The sequence below is a fragment of the Thermobia domestica genome, chromosome 1 (genome assembly GCF_964235325.1).
Source record: "Thermobia domestica chromosome 1, izTheDome1.hap1.1, whole genome shotgun sequence".
NCBI classification, from domain to species: domain Eukaryota; kingdom Metazoa; phylum Arthropoda; class Insecta; order Zygentoma; family Lepismatidae; genus Thermobia; species Thermobia domestica.
Window position 1 is genome coordinate 252,752,301 of NC_137454.1, and position 25,795 is coordinate 252,778,095.

General features: G+C 34.6%; 1 protein-coding gene across 1 annotated transcript in view; it reads right to left on the reverse strand.

The window, feature by feature from the left end:
- LOC145695152 (UPAR/Ly6 domain-containing protein crok-like) overlaps positions 1–18,672 on the reverse strand; it is a 124,929-nt gene extending 106,257 nt beyond the window's left edge. The window contains exon 1 of the mRNA XM_081772096.1: positions 18,515–18,672. Coding sequence (XP_081628222.1) covers positions 18,515–18,584 — 70 coding nt within the window. The 5' untranslated portion in view covers positions 18,585–18,672. The remainder of the gene's footprint in view (positions 1–18,514) is intronic.
- Positions 18,673–25,795: the final 7,123 nt, after the last annotated feature.

Below are 25,795 nucleotides of genomic sequence, written 5' to 3' on the forward strand. Positions count from 1 at the left end.
ACACCTGCCTTCATTCGTTCCAGGAGCTTCCAATGTGTGAGGGAGGATGTTCACGTTTAACCTACCGAAATTATCGTGTGGATAACAATGATGTAATACAGTTCTCTCCTATTCCTGATAGTTTGAGCTGATGCTCTTGAGCAGTAGCGTAGCCAGGTTTTACATTTCGAGGAAGAGAGTAACACGAGATAATACTTTACATTAACCAGAATTTTGGTTATTATATACGAACTATGCAATGTTATTCCTTAAGCTTAAAACATCGATCCCCTGAGTCTTGAGAATACTCCACTGCTCCTAAATAGGCCTGGTAAGCTAGATTTAAGATTCTAGATCATTCTGCCCAACGTTCTTCAATGATTGGGTCCATCCGACCCTGGCTGATACCTTTGCTTAGACTCGCTCCAATTATGGTGACATAGTAAATGTCATCAATCTGAATAGAGATAACATGTTTATTTTTAAAGTACAAAATCCAATTATTCCCCTTTTCACTTAACTTTTTTTTTTTAAAAAAAGAGAGACACTAAAAACATTGCATTCACTAAAAGATGAGAGAATAATGGATTTATGCAGTTTTATTCACAAACTAGCTGAAATGTCCGCTCTTTGTACGGAAAGAACAAGTTCATGAAAAATATTTGGAAATACATATTTGAATCCCGTTATGACGCATGTTTAAATCAAAGTGAAATGTTCAAAACTCAGCTCTACCCAAGTGCTAAGTATACTCAAAACTGTATTTCTGATGGTGCACGCGTTATTCTTGCCGAAAACTTTAAACCTCTATTCCCACTTAGGATACGTATTTCAAAGTAAAATAACCCAGATCGACGCGAGTGCTATGTTTAAATATTCATTTCAAATGGATCAAACGTTTCCTCAATTTGGCCACTTCATGAATACAAAATGAGAAATTAAAACGTTTTAGAAATTAACGCATTTTAGAAGTAGATTTTTTTTTTAAAACTCTGAGGTACATATCCATTTGTGTTCAAGAAGGAGTTTATATATATCAACTTTTTAGTCCATGAAAATTAAGCCAGATTGTTCTTATTTGAGTTATCATCAAAACGTCGGTTCTCGTCGATATTATTCCTGAGTTTCGACATCTGATATAGAAAATGTATGTTTAGTAATTGCAGCGTTTGTACTTGGTATTGAGACGTGGAATCTGAAGCACCTCAATCCATTCAAATTTTAGTGCTCTACTATCGAGAATCGAACCTGGGGCCACGTGGATCAAAAGCTCACACGCTAGCACTAGACTAGCGAAGAGAGCTACATATTTGTACACGCGAGTGTTTGTATGTGCACTTCTTCGATATGGCAATTATTAGCGACTCCCATGATAGTTTCCTGGTTACACCACTGTGATGGAACCTCTGTGCGGAAAAGGAATGTTAAAAATAACCAATAAATTAAAATCCATCTTCCTTCCTCTGTGTTATCCATATTGAATTCGCACAAATCAATAACAACCCTACTATAAGTACTAAATAGATTTCATATATCGAATTTCGTGCTTTTATTCAAGTGCTTCGAATGAAACTTGTGATAATAAAATTATTGCCACTATATTTCAGGCTATAATTCCACTTATAATTTCAGTTACTCAATAATAATAATAATAATAATAATAATAATAATAATAATAATAATAATAATAATAATAATAATAATAATAATAATAATAATAATAATAATAATAATAATCTAATAATTACTTATTATTCTAGAAATATTCACCATCCACAAAGTAGCTTCTATAAGATTATGAAATGTACATTTATTCATGTGTAGGAAAAAAAACTGACACAACTTAAAAGAAGACTTCTTGGTAACCTTGATGCAACCCTGAAGTCACGTCTAACTTAAGCCAATGTTTATAGAAGTTAGCGAACATTTGATATTCGCAACGGTCACTTTGTTGATTAGTGTGCTAAACAATTCTAAATAACATGGATACTAAATAAAACATAGACAGGCATATGTTTCACGTTTATCTTCGTGCAAATATATATATATTTCCCCGAGTTATTATCTTTGATCCATTCGAAAGTTCTTTCTTTCGAAATTTTAAACTAAACTCATACCACAATATAATCTACCTTAAAACGTTGCGGTTGTGACTTCTGTATGTTGTAAAGTTCTTTTGAAACTCACTGGAAGTAAATTACGCCTTAAATTCCTTGTAGTTAATAGTCATTTATAACGTCCTAGTTAATAATTATGCCTAATGTAAGTCTTTTCAGGGAGCCTTAAAATGTGGAATCAGTAATTGTGCTTTTTAAAGTTTAACAAATTTTATACTCCTTAACAGATTGAAATTTTCTTTTCCTAGCGAGCATTGTAGGAGTCAATTAAGAACAAGAAACTACTAATATCTTTGTCACGTATACTTTGTGTTTATTTTTACCTTTAAGTTATGATTTCTTATGAGAGATCCGATAAAGCACGTGACATTAGAACACCACGTTAAATTATAGGTCTACTTATGAATAGCGTCGATGCTGAAAAGGAATATTAAGAATCGCGAGGTATTGGAACTTACAATTTAATGCGATATTCGTACCACACACGCTCCTACCATACTAAATTGCGCACGCTAATATACATCGTGTTTTTCCAAGTGTGTCAAGAGGTATATGTAGTTGTATATTTGCTACCACACGCTTATTCTTTGAAGCATTCACAGAAATGTATAGTATGTATGATTCGTATTCGTAGTATTCTTTTAATATCCGCCTGGAAATAACTTCAAGTTTCTTTTTAGTTATTAGATCTACACAGCGTAGTAGAAATGTTATTAAAAGGAACTATATAACTTAAGTAGTCCTATTCGAAATTTTACCGTTAATATACTAGCTGAACCTATGTTCTCTATACAGCGCATAATTCACATATGAGCATGAATCTCTTTGTCATTCATCACAACATTAGTGCATGTCCCTTTACAGACACAAATGAAAAACGTCTTGACAAAAATCGGCAAGGGCCACCATAAAAAGGAGAGTTTTTCGATTATTTTTTTCAAAATCTCGCACCGTTTGCAAGATTTGAGCCTACTTCCGGTTGGAGTTTCTAATTAATGTGTAATTCTTTCTTCTTGCATGCAGTATGTAATAATCAAATACATTTCCTACACAATTAATTATAATGTCAGTGATATATTGTGTTCATTGGGCAAAACACTCCAAATAATAATATTTATCCAAATAATAAAGATTAATCTTAGATTGGAGATTATTATAATAATCTATCTATTATTATAATAATATATAGATCATTATAATAATTGAAACGAATGTCTGAGAGATATGCAACCTCTGTATATAACTATGTGGTGTTGGAATGTAGAACTCGTAGGATATGATGCTTTATTTTTTTTAAATTTCAACACATTCAGTGTACTCTTAAAATGGAATAAAGAAATAACGGCTATGTATTTTAAATATTCAATTAGAACTGGACAATCTACACAAAATTTGGAACCGACCAGCGAATACGGTACGTTTCTAGCACTTCCGGTTTTCGAGATCTCATTGTCGAAAGATTGGAGACAAACATAGAAACATCCACAAGCATATAAACTTTATTAGCATTTTAATATATAAACTAGCTTAACCTGCGCTGTCTATTCAGCGCATCGTTCTGTTATGACCATGAATCTCCTTCCCACTATGCATGTCTCCTTGCTCACACAAGTAAATGATAGGAGACTCACAAAGGAAGTGAATTGCTACGTATAGATGTTGGAGTGATTTTGTAGCAAATTTGTAGAAGTAACACGATATCAAGTTGAAATATTTTTTTTCTAATAAATCTATATCCATCTGCGTACGCCTCATTGCGTTTCTTGAGGCCTTTAAGTTGCCAGCATGCAATAGGTTTTGCCATTCAGAGTCCGTCAACCTGCCATACGTAACTTCTCTACTGGTAGCCTAACAGCGTAGTTTCAGCCTGCAACAATGTTAATCTTATGGGCTCAAAACGGCCCCTATAATGTTGAATAGAACAGTGACGACACTGTTTTTGAAAACTTGAATGAGAACTGGACAATCTACACAAAATTTGGAATTGACCAGTGAAAATGGCACATTTCTAGCACTTGTGGTTTTCGAGATCTCATTGTTGAAAGCATTGGAGACATATAAACCTATTACAACAAGACACAAATGATCTCTATTGAGATTATTCAATTGGATATTCAATAATCCCAATAGAGACCATTTGTGTCTTGTTGTCATTATGTAATGAGTGACAATGACAATTCATATACAGTACCTATTTCTTATTACGAGTTGTGTTTCATCCCATTAAATTACTTCTTAGTAGGTTACATACACTCCAATAGACATTTCCGTTACATTTCCAAAGACATTTTCGAAGAAAGAACAGGAAATGTAATCGCACTTCGTATATTCTCAGGAAATTCGATTCTCTTCAGGATTTTAAAAACCATTTGCTTTCTTTCTCTCTTCAAACTTCAAACAATCACAGTCGGAAGTTGAGCTGGTAATTTAATGAATCCATCTTTAATATCAATGTAACTCGTATCCACAGTATTGTCAAAGCATTCTAAATATATTACTAGCTAATATTCGCAAAATTTATCACGAAAAGTATGACAATTGCTAACAAAAATGTTTCAATGTTCTCAAAATTCTTTAGACTATACTGTAAATCGTTAATTTGTATGCAGCATGCGTAGCTACTATACTGTACTCGAAGTGTTGATGTTAGGGGTGACGAGAGTAATAGTGATCAATGGAGGATAGGGATCAACCAAGTATTTTTTTTTTTTTTCAGAAACTATGTGCACTGACTCATTTCTGACATTTGCCACAAACAAACATTGTAGCTAACAATGCTATTTCGTCAGTCAATGGAGTTATTGCAGACAATTGTTCTTCCAGCAGTATATACTATAAATTTATAGTATTTTCTTGAGTAAGTTATGTCTAACATCTTTGTTGTTTTGCATTTTCAATGCTTTTCGATATTGTGCTTCATTTGCTTTCTATTTAAGTGCTATGTCATTAATCTCGTTTCTTTATTTACGCACAAAATACACAATTTTTCTGGAAGTTTCTCCTTGAGGTAATAGGAATCACAATGATAACACGGATAAAATGATTCTTTAGTGTACGTTTCCAAAGGAACATACTTTTAATAATTAAAATGAGACAAATGGCAATATTTGTTTCAACAATCTTAACTTCGTCTAATACATTACGGTGAATGATGATTTCTATAGTTAAAAAGAAGCTGACCAATTTATTTCAACTTTATTCATTATGTTATTATTAGCCTATAGGATTATAGCTATATTCCCATCACCACAAGATGAGAGAAATTGGGATCATTCAGTTTATATATTTTTTCGGTGCATTTCGGTGAATCTGAATCGTATATTACGGCTATACAAGGCAAAAGATCCCTAGTTGGGCCTACAGTGTAAAATGGCTGACATTACATTAAGCGCTCTACCACTGAGCCACTCCCCACTAGCTAAATTTCAAGTAATGATAATTTTTCAACAGTTATCTCTATATAATATTTTAATTTTCTATTACTACGTGCCACATTCTAAGAAGATTGCTTAAAAAAGGCGAAGTACAAAATTTTACTAAACAACACAAGACGAGAAAAGCTTTTCCAGAAACGACACAAGACAAGACTTAATGGAAAATATACCAGAAGAAATGTGAAAATCTTACTCTTCCCGTTACGTGGGCAACACTAACAGTTAGCATTAAAAACTGTCTAGAATCTGGAACTTTCCTACTGCAAGAAGTTAGTGTGTTTTTGCATTGAAGGAATATTACACACTGACGAGCAGTGTATCTTCCAGACATATTTTCGAATAGCATTGTCCCGTCCCCTCATCCGAACTGGTCCACTGCCCCTAAAGCTAAGATAAATTAAATTACGATTACATGTTAGTCTTGCGCAACTCACGTCCTTTAGCAAATAATATGCAAAGAACGGTCGTCTGTGTGCTGCTTTTGGTCAATTATGTTGAAGCTATATTAGCGATTTATCAATATTCTTTCACATATGAGCGGCGCAGAGGAAGACAATGGTAAGTCATACGGTATTTTCCAACTTTCGAGTAAACTAGAAGAGGAGTTCAACATTCCTATGCAATGCAATGCAATGATACACATCAAACAATTTTCCTCTCTGTCATCTGCAGGTACAATTTCCGAAATTAAACTACGTACATACTGTTCTGTGGTCTAATTCCAACTAATTTCACCGGAAGAAGAGCTTACCATTGTCTTCCCTAAGCCTCACACATATATCAACGCTTAAGGTATATACAGTGGAATTGAGAGATTGAAATGTTCGTAAGCATGTATCACTTTCTGGCTGGTCAAAGTAGTTTCCGGTTGCAGACACTTGCCACCGTTCAGTCAACGATTGGATTTCATGGCGAAAGAAATCTGCGATGCAAAGAACTCCTCAACCACACCTTACACCGGCAATCATCAGGAAAGTTTCTCGCTACCAAGAAATGATCGTGGTACCGAAAGAAGGTAGTCGGAAGGATAGTCGTCAGATGAATATGGTGGGTGAGAAGCAGTTTCATATTGCAACTCACGAAGGGTTTGGACCATCCTTTTAAGTAACGTGTAAGCATGCATTTTTTGTGAATCATTAGGACACCATATCTTTGACAAAGTTGCGCACATAAGGGGGGAGAGTTTTGGGGTTTTTAACGACTTCTTGAGCAAGATATTAAAAAATAAAATTTATCATGCATACAAACACCTGAAATTATATGAATTTAGAAGCTTGAATCCTCCTTGACGAACTTCTGCACGTCATTGCTTTGACCATTGCTGGATTGTTGCGAACAAGTTTATTGTAATGATCTGCAATGATGCTTTCACTTCGATGATGAAAACATCATTGGTCATCTCCATCATGCCCACCATACAAGCAACAACGCTTCTGTAGGTGTAGGAAGATAGGAAAAATCTTTCAATTTAATGTCCTTCAATTATGCTCTTTAGGCTAAAGAAGACGGATGGTAAAGGCAAGTGAATGATGATGAAAAAAATTTTGGAATGAGAATGTGGGAAAAAACGAAAGTACCTCGAGAAAACCGACGTACAAGATGTTGTCCACCACAAACTTGCTTGGCCGGGATTGAAGCAGGGACTCCACAACCAGAGGCAGGGAAGAGCTCTACCACTGAGCTACCGTGCCTTCCATGGGAAGTTGGAAATCGCCCTGGACGTTAATCATAACACAACTACTGTCCTATTCATATACGATTGTCGTGGCAGATAAATTTTTCATCAGAAGCGGCGGTCTCATGCGGGAAATTTTTCCGCTTATTTCATACACTTAGTGAACTGCACACCTTCAGACTGTAATCGTTGTTGGCCGGTGTTAACTGATGTGACACCCACGTATACAACTTTTTCACCTTATCGATTGCAAGGAACCTTCGAATGATAAGGTATGGTATATGCCTGACTAGTCTGCAATTGCACGAACACTTTTCACCTCACCACAATATACTATTGATCTGTGGAAATGTGTCACGGTCACCAGCATGAAATTTCACATACCAACTATGTATGATGTATTCATTCATTACGCCTTGTCAAAATGCACTGTTGATGTTTTTCGTGGCTAGATATACAGAATGTTCCAGTTTGAACTCGTAAGAGGAAATTACTCGCTAATATGTGTTTCATATGGTGCTCTTTCACAAGATTTTATTTCAACATCACACTGACTCCTAACTGACATTGTACCCCAGCATATTTTCTGGACATTTATGGACATGTGGTGTCATACACGTAACCTCTGTTTATGCATTGGTTGCGTTAGAGAAAGTGGTCTTCACCAGACGAAAAATTAGATATTTCAATTGAACCAACCCAATACATATCACAGACATATACCAGTATTGTTGTGGTGGTGTACTGGTGTAGCCAACATCATGCTTAATGGATCTAGAAAGCTAAACTTTTTTGAAGATGATACTGTCACTGCTCGGTGGTACAGAGACGAGGTATTAGAATCTCATGTCCGATTGTTTCGGGGTACAACGGATTTATCATTCATTTTCATGGATGATAACACGTTATGCCATGGAGCAAATCTGGTGGAGAAATTTCTTCAGGAGGGGAAGATATGCAACACATGGCCAACTTGAACTCCATCAAACATTCGTACGTGAGACGCATGTAGAAGGCATATTATAGCCAGATGACGACTATTATTGTACTGCCAACATGTCTGGAGCCGTGGCAAAAATGCGAACTAAAGCTCACACCCTCACACACCCACGCGTTGAACCAATAAGGGTTCAGCTGTTGCTAAGCGAGAGAAAGCGAGTGGAATTCCTTCAGCCGATAGCAGCGCTTGCAACGGAAGACTAGGGATCAAGTCAATGTGGCATTAGTATAGAATTATTTTAGAGCTCCTTACTATCATTCGAGAGGAGTGAGAACATCTTCCAGCTGACTTCATCAACGTCTTTATTACAAGTATGGCACATCGGTGTAAAATCTATATATCTGACATAGATGATCATCACACGCCCTATTGATGGTCATTGTCCACTGCATGTTACATTTTTCTATTTTCTTGTATGTATAGGCAATATCAACTTGGAGTTATTTTTCATTAAACTCTAATTACTTGCCCTAGAGCCGTTTCTTTTTGTTTATCTTCCACGTAGGATGTTCTCTCATATATACATACACATGGCTGGTACCTAATGCATGAACTGTAATCATGCTATACCTTTGAACACTATTGTACTTGACAGTGTATCAAAAACACTTAATAGACGGGACTGGTGATGTAGAATACGTATCACTTCAAATAGATGAAATTATAGATGCGGTGCTCAGAGTGTAGCAACAAAGGTTGTGAAACAGCTGCATGAAGAGGGAATAGACAAATTCTCTGAGAAATTAGTTTCTCAAACATATGACGGTAGATTGCTTATGAATGGAAAAAACGACGGAATATAGCGTTTGATAAAAGATTAGAAACTCAAATATTAATTCAATTTACTACTATCGGTAACAACCCAACTTCATTCTTCATAATGCAACTTAAACTTTAATAAATACACAGTACTGAAACGCCAGTTCTTACACTTTATGAAAGATATTTAAGACTTCTTCCGCCTTAGGATACGCATTTCAGTAAAATTGTAACGATAAAAGTCCATGAGATATCCTACTTTGAGCATACATTTTGTAGCACTCTATCCACCTTTAAGCAAACTGACACGATAAAAACCCAGCTTGAGGTGCACAATAACTATGTTTCAAAAGTCAGTTCAAACGGGTCGGCCGTTCTCTCGACTCCAAAAATTAGGAATTTGACATTAATCTCACTCATTTTGGACATTTTATTTTTCACTTCTTACAGTTATCCCAATAGCTGCTGAACTTGACTTTAAACGACATCAAGAGTGTCACTATTCATCACAGCGACCCCGCAAACTATGAATTCGACACTTATATAGGTCGTTTACTATTATTTTTACATGTAATCCCTTCCCACCCGTAGGGGTGTTTTACGTCCAATTAAAGCTAAATATAAACGTAAATGGCATCGAGAATTTCACTAATCAGCTTACCGACCCCAAGAATTGAATTCGACACCGATATTGGTCTTTTCGATCACTTTTACATGTTATCTCTTCCCATCTCACTCCTAGAGGGTGCTACGGGTCTATTACCTCTATAGTTATTTTCCCAGTGGGACTGTTGTTAATTAGCTCAGCGTCCCCGAAAATGGATTCGGCACTAATATCTGTTCTTTAAGGAGGCAACATCATAATCCCGTCGCTATAGAACTTCTGTAGTTTCTGGTGATAAAAATTTTAACACGTGGTTTTTACAGTTCTCTTTTGAAACTACGAGTAACCTAACATCATTCAGAGAATTCTGCAGGCACAGAAAACAACAATAGTCTGACCGTGCCAGGTCCGGACTATACGGTGAATGTATTAAAACCTCTCAGCTAAATTATTTTAATTTTTGACGATACGTTAAAGATGTATGCGATCTGGTATTGCCAGCGTGGTATACGATACCCTTTCTGCTGATAGTTCCAGCTGTTTCTTTTGAATAGTTAGATCCACTCATGCTAATTGTCGACAATACAGATACGAATTTATCGTTCTGTCCGGCGGCAACAGTTCGTGATACACGATGCTCTCCCAATTCCACCAAACGAACAGCACAACGTCCTGGGCGGTTGTGCGGTCTTTATCACAGACTATGGAGCTTCTCTTCGCTTCAACCATGATCTCTCATATATACATACACATACCTCATAAGCCTTATTGTTGTCGTAGCTTAGCCACTTATTATCACTAGTGATCAACCGTTTTAGAAATGACTTGAGTTCGTCACGGTTCAGTAGAGATATGTAGATAGAAATTCGATCGAGTAAATGTTTTTTTGAGTCAGATCATGTGGCATCCAAATGTCGAGTTTGTTTTTCTAGCCAGCTCTTTGCAATGGTTTAATACTGTTTGATGATGGATATTTAGATCACGGACGATCTCGTGACTGCTTACGTCCCGGTCTTGCTCGACTTTTGTCAGAATATCATCCACTTTTGCTGTGGTTGGTCGCCCACTTCAAGGATCATCTCGGACATCAAAATTTCCAGAAACGAAAGCGACTAAACATTTTTTAGCTGTTGCTTTTGATAACGTATCTTTCCCATAAACAACTAAAATTTCTTCATGAGCCTACGCAGTATTTGCACCTTTATCGAAATGAAATTGTAAAATGTAGCGCAGTTTTGCAGAAAGTTCTTTCATCTTCCAGGTGCAATACCTTACGCCTCATTATAAGTATTCCAGCACTTCTGCACATAGTTTCAATCGTCATTTTTCAAATGACATTAGTCCTGACCCGCTGCGATTCGTATACTCTGCAATTTGGAACACTAATGACCTCTCGTTCGCAAAAGGATGAATACTTCTTAGGCTGATATTTTGATACTCAATAAGAGTAATACACTGACTTTTTTTCAACTCAAATTATTATTAAGTTACTAATATTTTTTGGTCTTGAGAGGATGAAGTAGTACCCAAGTTTTACTTTACGAAATTTTTCGCTTCAAAAAATGTTCAAATTTCATCCCCCCCCCTTTGAAACTTGACGCTCTACAGTAAGCTTACCCACCATATTTAGAAACTACTTGTTCCAGCCCTATGTACATAGAGTTAGAAACTACTTGTTATAAAGTCCTTAATGTTATTGAAAACTATGTGCCCTAGGGGAATTGAACCACGTACGCACTGTATACACCAGAACCATTCAGTGAGAACCACATACCGTCACGAAATTTCATATTGATATAGAGAAATAGCACACATTCTTTTAAAGAAATATCTTACACGAAATGTTCTGGCACGTATTACATAATATGATAACTTTAGTAGTTTTCCAGGATACTTTAAATATAAATGTTTGAACTCTGCTTGAGGGGAGACTTAAAATTTCTGAAAGGGCTTTTACATATATATATATATATATATATATATATATATATATATATATATATATATATATATATATATATATATATATATATATATATATATATCCCGAAATTTTCCAAAATGAATAATATGGTAATCAACTTAATTTTACACCCCTATTTAGACGATTTTAATGTTTTCATTGTGTTTAGGGTTTAAATTGCGATTTACCCCCATAATTTACCATAAGTTCCAAATTTAGTACATTTATTTTTTTCTTTTCTTTTCGCAATAACTGCTATAACATATACCTAAAGAAAAAGTCACTATAACACTTAAATAAGGAATTCTTAATCATACTATAACTTAAGTTTTAGGGCGATGAAGTAGAATATTGATAACAAGTGTGTAATTTTGGCTAACAGTATTGATTTTACTAAACAAAATTTCAAAAATACTAAAATATATCATTTTTCGCAATAAACGAAAAGTATTAAGGCTCCATTTTTCCTGAATTGTATAATACCCTATACAATCGAACCCTTATGTGGGATTGGTTGGCGCTTAGCTTCCTTTTCAGCACCAAGACTATATGAGACATGGACCTATAGTTTAAGGTGAAATCAGAACTATTGAATTTTCAAGATGCTCCTTCAAAGAATCGAACCAGGGATTCCATGCACCAAAGGCGCACGCGCTAGCAACTAGATTAGTGCGGAGGGCACGCTTGTTGGAGATTAAACTATCACCAAGAGGTTTCTTATTTCACTGCATTATTTCAAGAAACTTATTCGTATTCTGGAAAGAACACAATAGCTCTATCGCAAATACCATTTATATTATATACAATGTAGATAAGTGAATGTCTAATGTGGTACTATTGTTACTGGCATTTCCTAGGATTACCATACGCAGTTAGTTTAGAAATTCTTGTCATGAAAAACGAAGTATTTTTCTCGGAGAATATTTCATTCATTTTTCCTTGTTATGTTTTGCTTTAAAAAGAAAGGAAGAAGAGAAAATCGTACATTAATATTCTAATACGAGGGAAGCTTTAGCATAATAAGCAGTCATTTTTTGACAGTGGAACGCACAAGGTCGGCCTAAATATTACAAAAATAGAAAGACAAAAAAAAATGTGTAACAGGATCAGTTAGCCATTTAGAGGTAAAAAGAAAAAATAATGATGGACCACAATTTAATATGACTATAAAACTAAGATCAATATCATATCAGGCAATTCATATACCTTATTATTAAACTATTTCGCAATATACTTAACATAAATTAATTTGCATTCAAAAAACTGATTTTTTTTGTTTGTACAGTAGACAACTGCAATTGTGAAAACATAAGTGGCACTAATCTGAAAGCTACGAACAAGTTGTGAATAATGCACGTAATAAGTCGGCTTAAATATGCCTTATACTCGTAAAATTGCTGAACTTGATTAAAATAATTACGTTTTAATTTCGTTTTGAAACATTTAATAAACTGAAAAAAAATGTAAGGGTTACCATCTAACTTACAGCTTCATGAAAACTTAACATTGATTTACCAATGAAAAACAATAAGTTGCATTTCTAAATAGGACTTCTCTGCATGAACTAGTATTCAATAAGTGACTTGAGTATTGTCCGGCAATCTTCTCACAGGCCTTCTTAAATTTAAATAATTTTCTATCTGGCAACAGACTTAACAGGAATTACATTTCTTTACAATATCCGTTTATCTATATTGTATTATTGAGTAATATAGGTTATGATAACGCATGCATAACATATATACATATATAACTTATTATGTTGATAAGGACATATTAATGGTAATTGTATCACCAAAAAAGCAATTCATGGTCTTGGCCCCTGAGACTTGGATCTCCCATAACTGAAAATACTTATCTTGTCCAGCCTAGTTCAATAGCCAAATATTAGTATTTTTTGTATTCAAATATTTTATATTTTATTTTCCAATTGCAATTTCATGATATCAGATAAGATAGTATTAATTATTGATGTGTGTATCGTATTTATGTATGTTACAATTTGCTTCCTTATAAATTACTGTCTTTTGTTCTTCTACAACACGTTACTGTGCATAAAAGTAAGGGATTTTTCATAGATTATATATATATATATATATATATATATATATATATATATATATATAAGTGAATAAATTTATGGTTATAGATCTGTCAATTCGTAATTTAATGCAGCTTGGATTCCGGAGTCTGGTAGTCTAATGTTTATTTTAACGTATTTTCTTAAAACTTGAAATCTTGCTCGTTATTTCACATTTCTAGCTTCGAGATCGTTTTCTAATATTACTTCTAGTATTTGATATTCCACTGCTTATACTTTTTTCTTATCTCTACTTGATATATATTCGTATAATATGTTTGCAGAACCTAATAATGGCAATTATTAGGCAGTTTAGGCCTTTCAATGAAGTGATTGTATATTCCAAAGAATTTCTAAGAATTTCTAAGAATTTGTAAATAATAATAATAATTTTAGAAGATTTGTTCCGCATAAGAAACTCATGTGCTTCCAATGATGTGTAAGTTTTTGTACATATTTAAAAAGAAAACTATATTTAGTATCAGGGGCGTCATTTAGGGGGCAGGAGGGGGCAATTGCCTCCCCCACAAGAGTTTGAGGAATACATATACTTTAATCGATTGTGTACTCATGGACTAGTACAAAACGTGAAAATCTTATGTCGGTGATGCTCTTGCCCACCGACATCTACATAATGTAACATCTACACGATTATACGTTTATTTGTATGTTTGATGCACTTTAAGATATGTGTGCAGAAAAGCTTTCTAAACTTGTCTGTCCAAATAATAATAATAATAATAATAATAATAATAATAATAATAATAATAATAATAATAATAATAATAATAATAATAATAATAATAATAATAAATAGGATTTTGTAGTTAAACTAAAATAAAATTGGCACTCTTGAGTTTGTAATTTGTGATGTGAAATAATGGCATAGTGGTTTTAATAGAGTACGCAATTATATCGACTCATGCCGAATTTACAACCACTGAACAAAAGAAAAGAATAAAAAATTAAAAAAATAACCTAAAGCGAGATTTTTTGTCAATTAATGGTTTACTTTTTTTAAAAAAAAAAACCTGGAATATTATTAATGTTTAACGAAAAAAAATAAGTGTCAAAAGACTTGGAACTTACCAATATCCACAGATTTTATCTAATTGAACTAAATGATATGGGTAAGCGTAAATCCTCATGCTGAGGTTTTGAGAAAATCAAAATCAATGATTTTTTTTTCTGTAAATCTAACCACAGCACAATAACCATGAAACTCATACTGAAGTATATCCTAATGAAGCTTTTCTTTATGCGACTAGGACGACGACAATATATTGTATGGTTAGTGAGATATAGCTGAAAATTTTGATTATCATTTAAAGTTTACTTTTGTTTAATTATAATATTGTTAACATAAGATATATCAGTCAATAGATCACATTGAGCTGAACAAAATGACATACTTAAAGGCAAAATTTCATGCGTAGATTTTGAGAAAATCGGGACAAATTAATTTGCATGCCACTAAAATGTATATCATTCGTTGCCAATCTCATACGGTTAATAGTTTTAATTCTTCTGGAATAGTTTATTTACTTATTTATTTACTGTATATGAAAAATATACGCTGTTGAGAAGCAGATTATACCTATTATTGTCTGTCTTCTCTCCTCGGGATACTCATACTCCTAACAGTGTAAAATTTTATAGTTTTTCATCAGTGTTCATAGGTATACAACATTAGCATAAAGTACACTTTAATTAATAATCTACCAGTTGCTTCATAAGGTGCAGTTGATTTGAAAACCCATAAAATAAACAGACAAAATAATGTAACATGAAAATGAACTATAAACAAAAATTATACATTCACTACTAGTATTACACTTTTGAATATAGGATTTATTGCTAATTTGATTATTGCTAGTCGGTTACGTCATTGTATTCTAGTCAGTGTATTAGGTTGGTTACTTGTTATATTGGTTATAACGAAAGTCGAAGTTCTAATATGGAATATTATCATTGTGTCTAATTTTCTTAAATCTTTCTTAATCGCATCATGAAAGCATCTCCAATAAGAATCCTACTCAAACATCTGTTCATGGAAGTTTGTGAGATACTTAAATAAAGAAAGTCTCCATTCCATGCTGAGTCATTACAACCAAATAGAATTTATATAAATACAGGGTGTTTCAAAAGACCGACATTTGGGAGCTGATTCCTGACACCAAGATAAGACAAAAAGTATAGACCAACCTGGGTGCACAAATGCTTCCTTTCGAAGTTATAGGCTGCCGAAAACATGAAAAAAAAATGAATTTTAAAGGTACATAGCTCCAAAACTATGGGACCTACTTTAGTCGGGTCAAGACTTCACTTAGGAACTAATATGTGCGCTATCCAAATATACATGTTTCAGAATCCTAAGGTACTCACGAAACAATTTTTATAGAGGGAGTTTGGCTGCGGGCATATAATTTGAAGTGATCACCAACTACCTCTATAAAAATTGTTGCGGAAGTACCCCAGGATTCTGAAACATGGATATTTGGATAGGGCACATATTAGTTCCTAAGTGAAGTCTTGATCCGACTACGGCAGGTCCCATAATATTGGAGCTATGGACCTTTAAAGTTCTTTTTTTTTCATGTTTTCGGCAGCCTATAACTCCGAAAGGAAGCATTTGTGCTCCCAGGTTGGTCTATACTTTTTGTCTTATCTTGGTGACAGGAATCACCTGCCAAACGTTGTCGGTGTTGCTTTGAAACACCCTGTATATTCGAAAAATCCGCAATGGCAAATAATACAGTTTATAATACAATAGACGACTCTTTGAATTCCAGTGTCATACAGCAGTCCCACTTCAAGAAACTTATTTGGGGTTGATGAATAAGATCAGACATGATATTTCAAACTAATATTTTTGGGGGGCTCGGTGGCTCAATGGTAGAGCGTTCATCTCCGGTGCCTGGGGTCCTTCGTTCGATCCAAGCTCGCGCCGTGTGGACCTTGTGGTGGACAAACACCGTGCTCGTAGGTTTTCTCAGAGTTCTCCCGTTTCCTCCCAGTTTCTTCATTCCACCATTTAATTCATTTCTTATCATCACCGTCTCCTTTAGCCTAACCGGCATAACTGTGGGACGTAAAACTTAAAGATTTCATTTAATTTTCAAACCGATATTTTAAGAACAAGATTTTATTTTTAAAAAGTATGCTCGTATTTGGACAGGTCTATGCAACCCATGGACGAAGTTAAAATAAGGCTCAATTTCTATCAAGTCCGCTCGTAGAGTAACACACTCGAATTAACTTTACTTCAAAAGGTTGTAAAGAATCCCATTTGACAGCTTTGGTAAACCCCTGAGCCATGTTGCACATGAGTAGTATGAGAAATAAATCCCGTGTCATAGGGAATCGAACTAGCGTCTTCCGGTTGGTAGATAGACTCATTGCCAATTACGTCACCATGAATATAATAATAATATTCTCTGCCATATCTTGATGATAAATGTAAAGTCTCCGGTCCTTATTTGAAGGTAAAATGCTGAGAAACTACAACTTTATGTTACACTCTGAATTGAGAAAGTTTCAAATTAAAAAATGAAATGAAATGATTTACTCGCCTAAGAACTTTCAAAAGTGTCATACAAATGTAAATCCGTTTTGAGAGTCCATTGCCTGTCCAATCAATGCTGTAGACTTCGTTTTCCTTTATTGAATTGGAGGCTTTAAGTCTCCAGTAAAAGAGTCCATGACGTCACTGTCTCGTAGTACTTGTAATATTTACAGTAAAGATAATATAGAAAATTTTGTATTCTCGCTTCTTTTCTTAAGAATCTTACCCTGTTTAAATATATATGCACACATGTATTGTTATATATTAATGTAAGTGCCATAATATATTTGCAAAACAATGTCAAACCAGAACATGTCTTACTATATACTTATTACAATACTTTCAAGCTGTTAAATGTATATCCTATAAGTTATATTACCACCATAACATAGAAATGACGAAATGAAGCCTTACAGTGCAATATAATAAAATTTGAAACGAAGAAGAAAAAACGTTAAAAAAATTAAAGTAGTAGGTCAGGTGTTCTTTATGCATCAATATTTGACCTGTTTTTAATGTTAGTTTCTCTGCAATCCGCTGTCAAAACGCCGCATCGCACGATTCTGGTGCTACTGCCCCCTTCCCCATCGCCCGATATAAATGGTATAGTCCGAAGCCCCATGGTCCACACAAAATCAATGCACCAGCGGAGTTTCAAAACTGACATTTACCAATACGAAAGAAAAGTTTGTTTTTTCTCTCTTTCTTTCTTTTCTTCCTCTACTAAATTGGCAATTATCGGCAAATTTGGTTATTTTGCAGAATATGTTATTACATGACATGAGATACAGAAATACCCTATTTTACTTGTGTGTCCACAGGTACAGTATATTCGGAGAAAAATCTAATGCCGCAACGACTACATTTAGTAGTGGAACACTTGACGGTAGATATGGATTCCGAAACATCTCGAATACAAGAAATCTTTTATTTTCTTTGTTATTTAAATAATAAATTAAAACTTTAAAATGGGCTCTGTTATATTGTCATTTGGTATTTCGTAACTGAAAATTTCCAAGAATTTTTCATTGTTTTTCAAAATCAGAAGTTTGCAACCCATTTCTTATAGAAAAAATGATAAACGTTCAAACTAAATGTAAAAAAAAAAAAAAAAAAAAAATGATTACCATATTAAAACATAATTGTAATAAGAATAAGAAAAGGAAATATTCTTCATGATTGCCAAACGCGAAATGTAGACTGCTTTATAATAGCATGAAATAGATTCTCAAAGTGCTAAATTGAAAGAAGAATTATTTTACAAGCACAAGTGGACGGCTTAAAAGGCAGGAGAATGTAGGCAGCTGGATGTGAACGAATATTAATTATTCCACTTACCTTCAGGTGCAATAAACCCCAAAATGACAACAATCCCGAGAGCAAAGCTAGCTATCCGCAATCTTTCCATCGCTGGCCGGATCACCAACCCACATCCAAACCACCACTCCGCTTACCAGAAACCCGCCTGCCACCGTTTGCACACGGTCATAGCAGCCTTTAACAGAAAACGGGGAGCACGACTATTGGCGAATTTCACCGAAAGTTACCGAATCGATTGTACGTAACATTATCAGCAGTAGGTCATGTCGAACCGCAATGTACTTTTGCCGTATTTAAATCCCCGATCTAGTGTGAGTGAAACAACTAATATTGATTGATTATTGCATTTATCTTCTTTTCTTTTTCCTATCATTTACTTCACTAATCGTATGGCTTCCACTTTCAAAAAGTCATCTTCTTTGTCATTATTCTCAATTTGTAAGAAAGGTTAATTTCCGCTTCAGAAATATTTTGCATTACAAAAGCATGCCCTTGGGTATGAGCGACTTGCCGTAACATCTCGTGCGTGTAGAAAAAGAAAGAAATGAGTCCGAAGATTCTAATCTATGGTCGCAATCTGTAGCATGCGTTTGTCTCTATACGCACGACACTCACTATATAGTAGAACTAAAGAGATGAATGAGTCTTTTTTTTTTTTTTTTACTTTACTTTCTTTCTTTTCTACTATTTTTCTTTTGTTTTGTAAGAGGGTTTTCTTCATATTATTCTTCACAGAGTTCAATTGCAATCAATAGGAATTATATTCTTAATCCTTAAAAAAATAAAAAAAATAAAAAAAATCCATACGTTCAGTCATAATGAAAAAAATTTAAGCTCTATTGCTACAAGCTAAGACAAGAAAGTTTTATACTAGTGCTCTTAAAATTCAAATAACTCATAATTTGAATATTCCAACCATGGACTCTTCAAATATTCGTTATTAGAATAATATTCATTATTTCAAATATTGAAAACGAATATTCGGATATTGGAATAACAACAGAAAAAATGAATAACGAATATTCAAATAATTTTAACAGCCCCACTTTAGAAAGCTGTACACAAGAATGAATACATTAGGAAAGCTTTCTTTCCTTAACTTATAGCTAGAAAATTTAACTTTTCTTTACCTAGAGCCGCCACTGTTCGTTACTTTTTCGAAAAATCAGTTTCCTCAAGAGCCGCCACTGTTCGTTGCTTTTTCGAAAAATCAAAGTTTCCTCAAGAGCCGCCACTGTTCGTTACTTTTTCGAAAAATCAAAGTTCCTTAACAGCCGCCACTGTTCGTTTCTTTTTCGAAAAATCAAAGTTACTCTGACACGTGATCTGTAAAAGTTGGGCATGAGTTTACATCCGTTCCTTGACATATTAATTACGAACATCCGATCAGGTAACCTCAAGGAAACAACACAAAATGTTTCAAGAAAGTCAAGTTACATCGTATTTTCAGAAGGAGTGTAGTTTTCAAGGAAGTCGTGGAAGCGCCGTTTTCTGTAGGTAAACAGAATAATGCACCAGTATAAATAATGCAATAATAATTTAAGTATAACGCATCATATCAAGAATATTCAAAATAATGCATTAAAATTGCATTACGCCTCTGGGTTTAGAAAAGCTATCGCTAAACTTACTCCCTTAAGATAGAATAAGTTCATCCTTGCCTCTGAATAACTCCGACCCCAAACAATGAGCGAGTCAAGTAATTTCATCACTTCTACCCTTAATTTAAGTGCAAGATCCAAAAGTAACATTTGTTGGTCCCGAACAATACATTTCCAAGTTACAGAAAGCATAGGACGGTGAGTGCTTTACGTTTCTTTGTCTTCCTTATCTTTGATTCATTTGCTCTTTAAAGTTCCTTATTTCGAAAATTGAAACAACAAAACAACATAGCTCAGAAATTAGCTCTCGTTCTAAAGTTATTGTGAGTAGTAAAATACTAACAGTACAATCTTACAAGTTCCACTGCCTGATCCTAATAATTAATTAATTATCGAAATATTTTATTTTTTACAGACAAGGACCTTCCTTCGGATTATTAGGTCATTAGGTTAATAAAAAGCCACATTGAAATATGAATAACGATCCTCGAGAAGAGGTTGTATTTCTAATATATATCCATCTGCACATCCACCAATTAAAAGAGGTAGTTTCAACCATAAAAATACTTTAGTAGGGACGTTAACATAAAAATTGTGCACTTCTGAAAAAAAAAAAAAAAAAAAACGTGAAACTTTCAGGAATACTTGTTTACACCTGGCAGAAGAAATCTAGAGGTAGGGTCCAAAGATTTTGGCAGCTATATTGGAAAATGGCTGCCATCTTGGAAAATAGGGCCATTTTTCAGAATATCTATTTCAAGTAACTACTGCTTCAACAATATTCATCCGAATTTCATACGTCATTCTCTTCAGAATAAAACAGGCGTTTAAATGCAATTTAGTGCATGTCTATATGACTTACAAGAAAGGGAAATTTGCCGGAAATCGGGAATTTTTCTTTAAAAAATATCCTTTTTGGAAGTTTGGGTCTCCCAGGAGCAGCCCCAGATGAGAGTACGTGACCTTAATGTACCCTAAAATTATACATAGGGGTTATGGTAATCTCTTTGCCAAATAACATTGTGATATCCTATATAATGATATGAAAAATTATTTCCTAATCCTGTTTGAAAGTAGAATATTTACAATAATAGGGAAAATTGCGATCAAAAATTTCTGGTTAAATTAATATTCCAACGAATTTCATGGCTAGTACGCCATTGTCTTTAAAATGATACAATTTCTCAAATACAATACTGTCCATGCCTCTGTGACGTATGGGAAAAGGGAAATTTGGGGGAAATCGGTAAATATATATGAAAATTCTTCTCTAAAAGTTTGGGCTATTTAGAGCGGTTGCAGGTGAGATTACGCGACCTTAATGTAATCTGAATAATACATTGTGGTATTGCTAATGTTTCTGCCAAATTCCATTACAATATCATACATAGTAAGTTGTGAAAAATAATTTCCAATTCTTGTTTTCTAGGAGAAAATATCACTTTTTAGCAGTACTTTATGAGTTAACTGACGCTATTAATCCCATTGTCGAGGGACCAAAAAAAAAAAAAAAAAAAACCGTTGTGTTCACGGTATACATTCTCAGAACGTGCAGCATCGAAACCACCCATTTCCGCTTAATTTGTCAGAAACTGAACATCTACGATAAATGTATAAGGAATGTATATCAAAGTGCATCATACTACAGGAGCAAGGTGTGCACATCAGGTAACATTATGTGCCCTGTTTATCTTGAGAAAACAAGCTTATACACAATATATTAATGAGCATGAAGAAAAACATGGTACTGGTGAGTCTCTTCCGTTTGAGGAATAGTGTTAAGACACCAACTGTGAAAAGAAATCCAAAATTTCGCATATTGGAGTACAGTGATGGAACTAGAGGATTCACTTCTGAAATTTTTTATACCAATCTGAAGCTCCAACTTTGAGCTCTATGTGAACTCTCTGACAAGATTGGTGATCCCTTGGTTCTTTCCATTTAACCATCAAAACTATGCCAGATGGCCTCCAGTGCATTTGCGTGACATGAAAAATCTGCCAGACATGCCCAACAATTCATGAGCAGTTTTTTGCCGGGAAGTTTACTGCCAACATAAGTGGGAGATTATTTTCTGCAATGGCGTTGAACCAGGCGCATGAACAGTGCAATGCTTACGTTAAAGAGGATGGAGGTGCAGTAGGATTAACAGAAACCCAGATGCTTTGAGGCGATGGATGGTAGCTGGTCCTGAAGTAGCAAGATTGATACAAAAATTTGAAGAAGAGTTTAAAAAGCCTGACACAGCCTAAAAGGAAAACCACGAATGCTCATCAAAAACTGTCTTTATTTTCCAAACACGTAAAGACTTTTTTAAAAAACACTATTGAAAATTTAGTTGAAGCCAGCAGGCAAGACTTGCAAAATGTGCATAATAAAATCATTGCTTCTCAAAGCGAAATTGAGAGTTTAAGAGAAATAAGAGATCTTGAAATGCATCAATTTAAAGATTTTGTCAACAACAGACTTGAACAGCAAGTAGTATTAATTGATCAACTGATCAAACGCAATCAAGTGAAGTTATTCGAAACAAAAACTCTAACCAAGAACAAATCCCAATCGGTGATGAGAAGCGCAAGAAATGATGCCTACCTCTTTTCAAAATTATATATCGGGTTCAGCAGCGAGGTTCTGATCTTGACATTTTTTTAGCCATGAAAACCAGCCGTTTCCACCTTCTTTGTCAGCCTGTGGGCACCTTTTAAAACCTAAGAAATCTGATCTTCAGTTTTTTAAAAAATGTGTGTGATTATCCCAGTGACAAACCTTCTGCATTATGTCCCATACTGAATGGCCCAGTCTTAGTTCACATGCTACCTCCTGGAGATGCCAAGACTTTTGATGAGTAGCAGAGAGATTTGCGAACATAGTTATTCACGAATGGGATAGTGTAAACAGAATTTACATTGTCTAGGATGACTACAAACCTGACAGTTTGAAAGATGAGACCAGGATGTTTATTGGTACTGGTATAAGACGAAAAGTTTATAGAATGCGCCTATGCCTAGAAATTGGAAGAACTTTTTGATCAGTGGTGAAAACAAGAAAGAACTCTTCGATCTACTTGCAACTAAACTCGTATCTCGAGTCGGAAAAAAAGTGGTGGCTACGAAAGGAGAAGCGATATTATGCAAAATACCATTATGTACCCATGAAGATCTTCAGCCATGCAGTCAAGAGGAAGCGGATACAAGAATTTTGTTTCATGCCAAGAAAGCGTGAAAGGCTGGACACAAATCTATCATCATCCAGACAGTGGACACTGATGTTGTAGTGCTTTCTTTGGCAACATTTAATCAACTACAAGCAGACTACTTATGGACTGCATTTGGCACTGGAAAAAATCCAGAGTACATACCAAGTCATCTACTATTTACCAAGCTTGAAGTCGAAAAAGCTACTTCCCTTCCATTCTTATTGTCAGTGTGCGAATTAGATAATCTATATTGGGGGGGATAAAATTAGGCCAAAGGACATAGTCTGAATGTTCAAATTTCAAAATGAGACAATAAATGCCTTACCCCCATATATATATATGTGTGTGTGTGTGTGTGTGTGTGTGTGACATCTGTAATAAATAAAAGATTTATTAATTTAATAAATATACCGACAATAAATATGCACATATATATTGTCTGGCATACACACACCCCGCTAAACCTTTCTGAACGTGTTTTAATGTTGTACTCACTCTTGTCCCCGTAGCTCTCTAAGGTTTATTTAGTTAATAATTCGGCTCGAGCGATAGCCATGATCACAAACATATGTTAATTTTTCCACTCATATTGAAAGCTTCCACTTTGCATTTTAATACATACAGGTTGCGAAAAGAAACCTACTTCAGTCTTGTGAAAACCACTAAAATTATCAGTTAAACCGGACATCTTTTTTTTTTTTTTTTTTTTTTTTTTTTTTTTTTTTTTAAGAATATCTAGATATTAGCCTATCAAATAAGAAATGGATTGTTGCTGGTCCCGATTTCTCACATCAAAGTCAAATCGAAGGCCAAATATTTAAAATCTCTCAATTCAAATTTCGAGCTTGTGCTTCTACTTCCCGCTAAATCTGTGCTCATCACGACTTTTTTTCTCCAAATATCGATTCCGTGATGGGCACAGAAAGTCAACACTTAAAAATTACTTTACTGTTAAGTTGAAGATGAGTTGATTCACTATGGGCTACGTTATTCAAATAAAGTAAAACATTACACTGAAGTTTTTCAGACAACATTAATTGCGTGGACAGCAAACTGTACAGCGAAAAGATGGAAAAATGAAGGGTTAACTTAAAAAAAAAAAAAAACCGCTCCAGTTGAAATGCTTATACAGACACGGAGAACCAGTCATATTAACAAATGCTGAAACAAATCTTGAATTATTCACTTATTCACCTAAAAATCACCTTCATTAACATGTCTGCTCACTAGAAGCGTATCCCCCAGCGTGTACGTTAACATATACTTACGAGAGAATACCTATATCTCAGATTTTGAGTACAGTTTCAAAAGTTCATTTCCGTAAACTGTAAAAGCAGTGATTACTATGCTATTTATCACAAATTAAATGCAACTTTTGAGTTGCATACACACAACCTACTAGGGAATGAAGACCATGTACTAACAAAGAGTACACTGGAAAATGAAATAACAAAAATTAAAATAAGATGATAATCGATACAAATATAGAGGATGAATATGACATATCCGAACTTCGCCAAGTATGGTAGAAGAAGCTATTTGTTTACTTCTTCTTGGCCAACCGCTAAGAACATTTATAAATCTATATGTGGCTTTGTTATACGCAATTAGTACATTCAAATTCACAAACGATGACGAACTGAAGGGTACGAAGGTACAGTTGCAAGTAACAACCGTAGTCATAATAATATAGTTCTACTAAACAACGTTGCAAATAGTGGGTAATTAGGTGGTAACTAGAAATGACCAAAACTGAACAGTTTACATCGATCATTTCGAAATACAGCTAGAAGATTAAATTTACAAGAAATAACAAAAATCAGTGAAATTTGGAGTTATACTAAGCATAGTTTGAGGGGGAAAGCGAGCATCCCCGGTGGGGATACTTCAGCTGACTTCTTTGGGGGGGAACAAAATGTGATTGAGGGGGAAAATCCCCCTCATCCCCCCCGGTAATTCGCACCCTGCTTATTGTCATGCACTGTCGGGTTGCGACACAACTTCCTCGTTTGCTGGTTATGAAAAAAACGCTTGGGAAACACAGAAATCTCCTGTATGTCACAAAGACATTCCAGATTTTGTTCCAACCACCTGCAGAAATTGAGACGTTTATGGAAGATGTTGAAAAATTTGTTGTTATGATAAGTCAACATGTCATAGCACAGTTAATGAGTCTAGGAAAGAGCTCTATAAAGAAGGACGTTCCATGGAAAGAATACCATAAACAAAGGGAAGTTTATTTCAACATGTCTTGAGTGCATGTCAATCTGGCTATTATTCGAGACAGGTTTGGTTAAACTATCTACCTTACGCGATCTACACCTTTGGGGTTTGCAAGAAATGAAACTGTGAGCTGGGAGCCAACATACACAACTCTTCCTGAAGTAGCTCGTGCATGTAGGGAATTATTAAGTTGTTCTTGCAAAAAGTGTAACACTACTCGTTACAAGTGCAAAAGATCACGGGTGCTGTGTACAATGCTTGGCAAGTATAATGACTGTG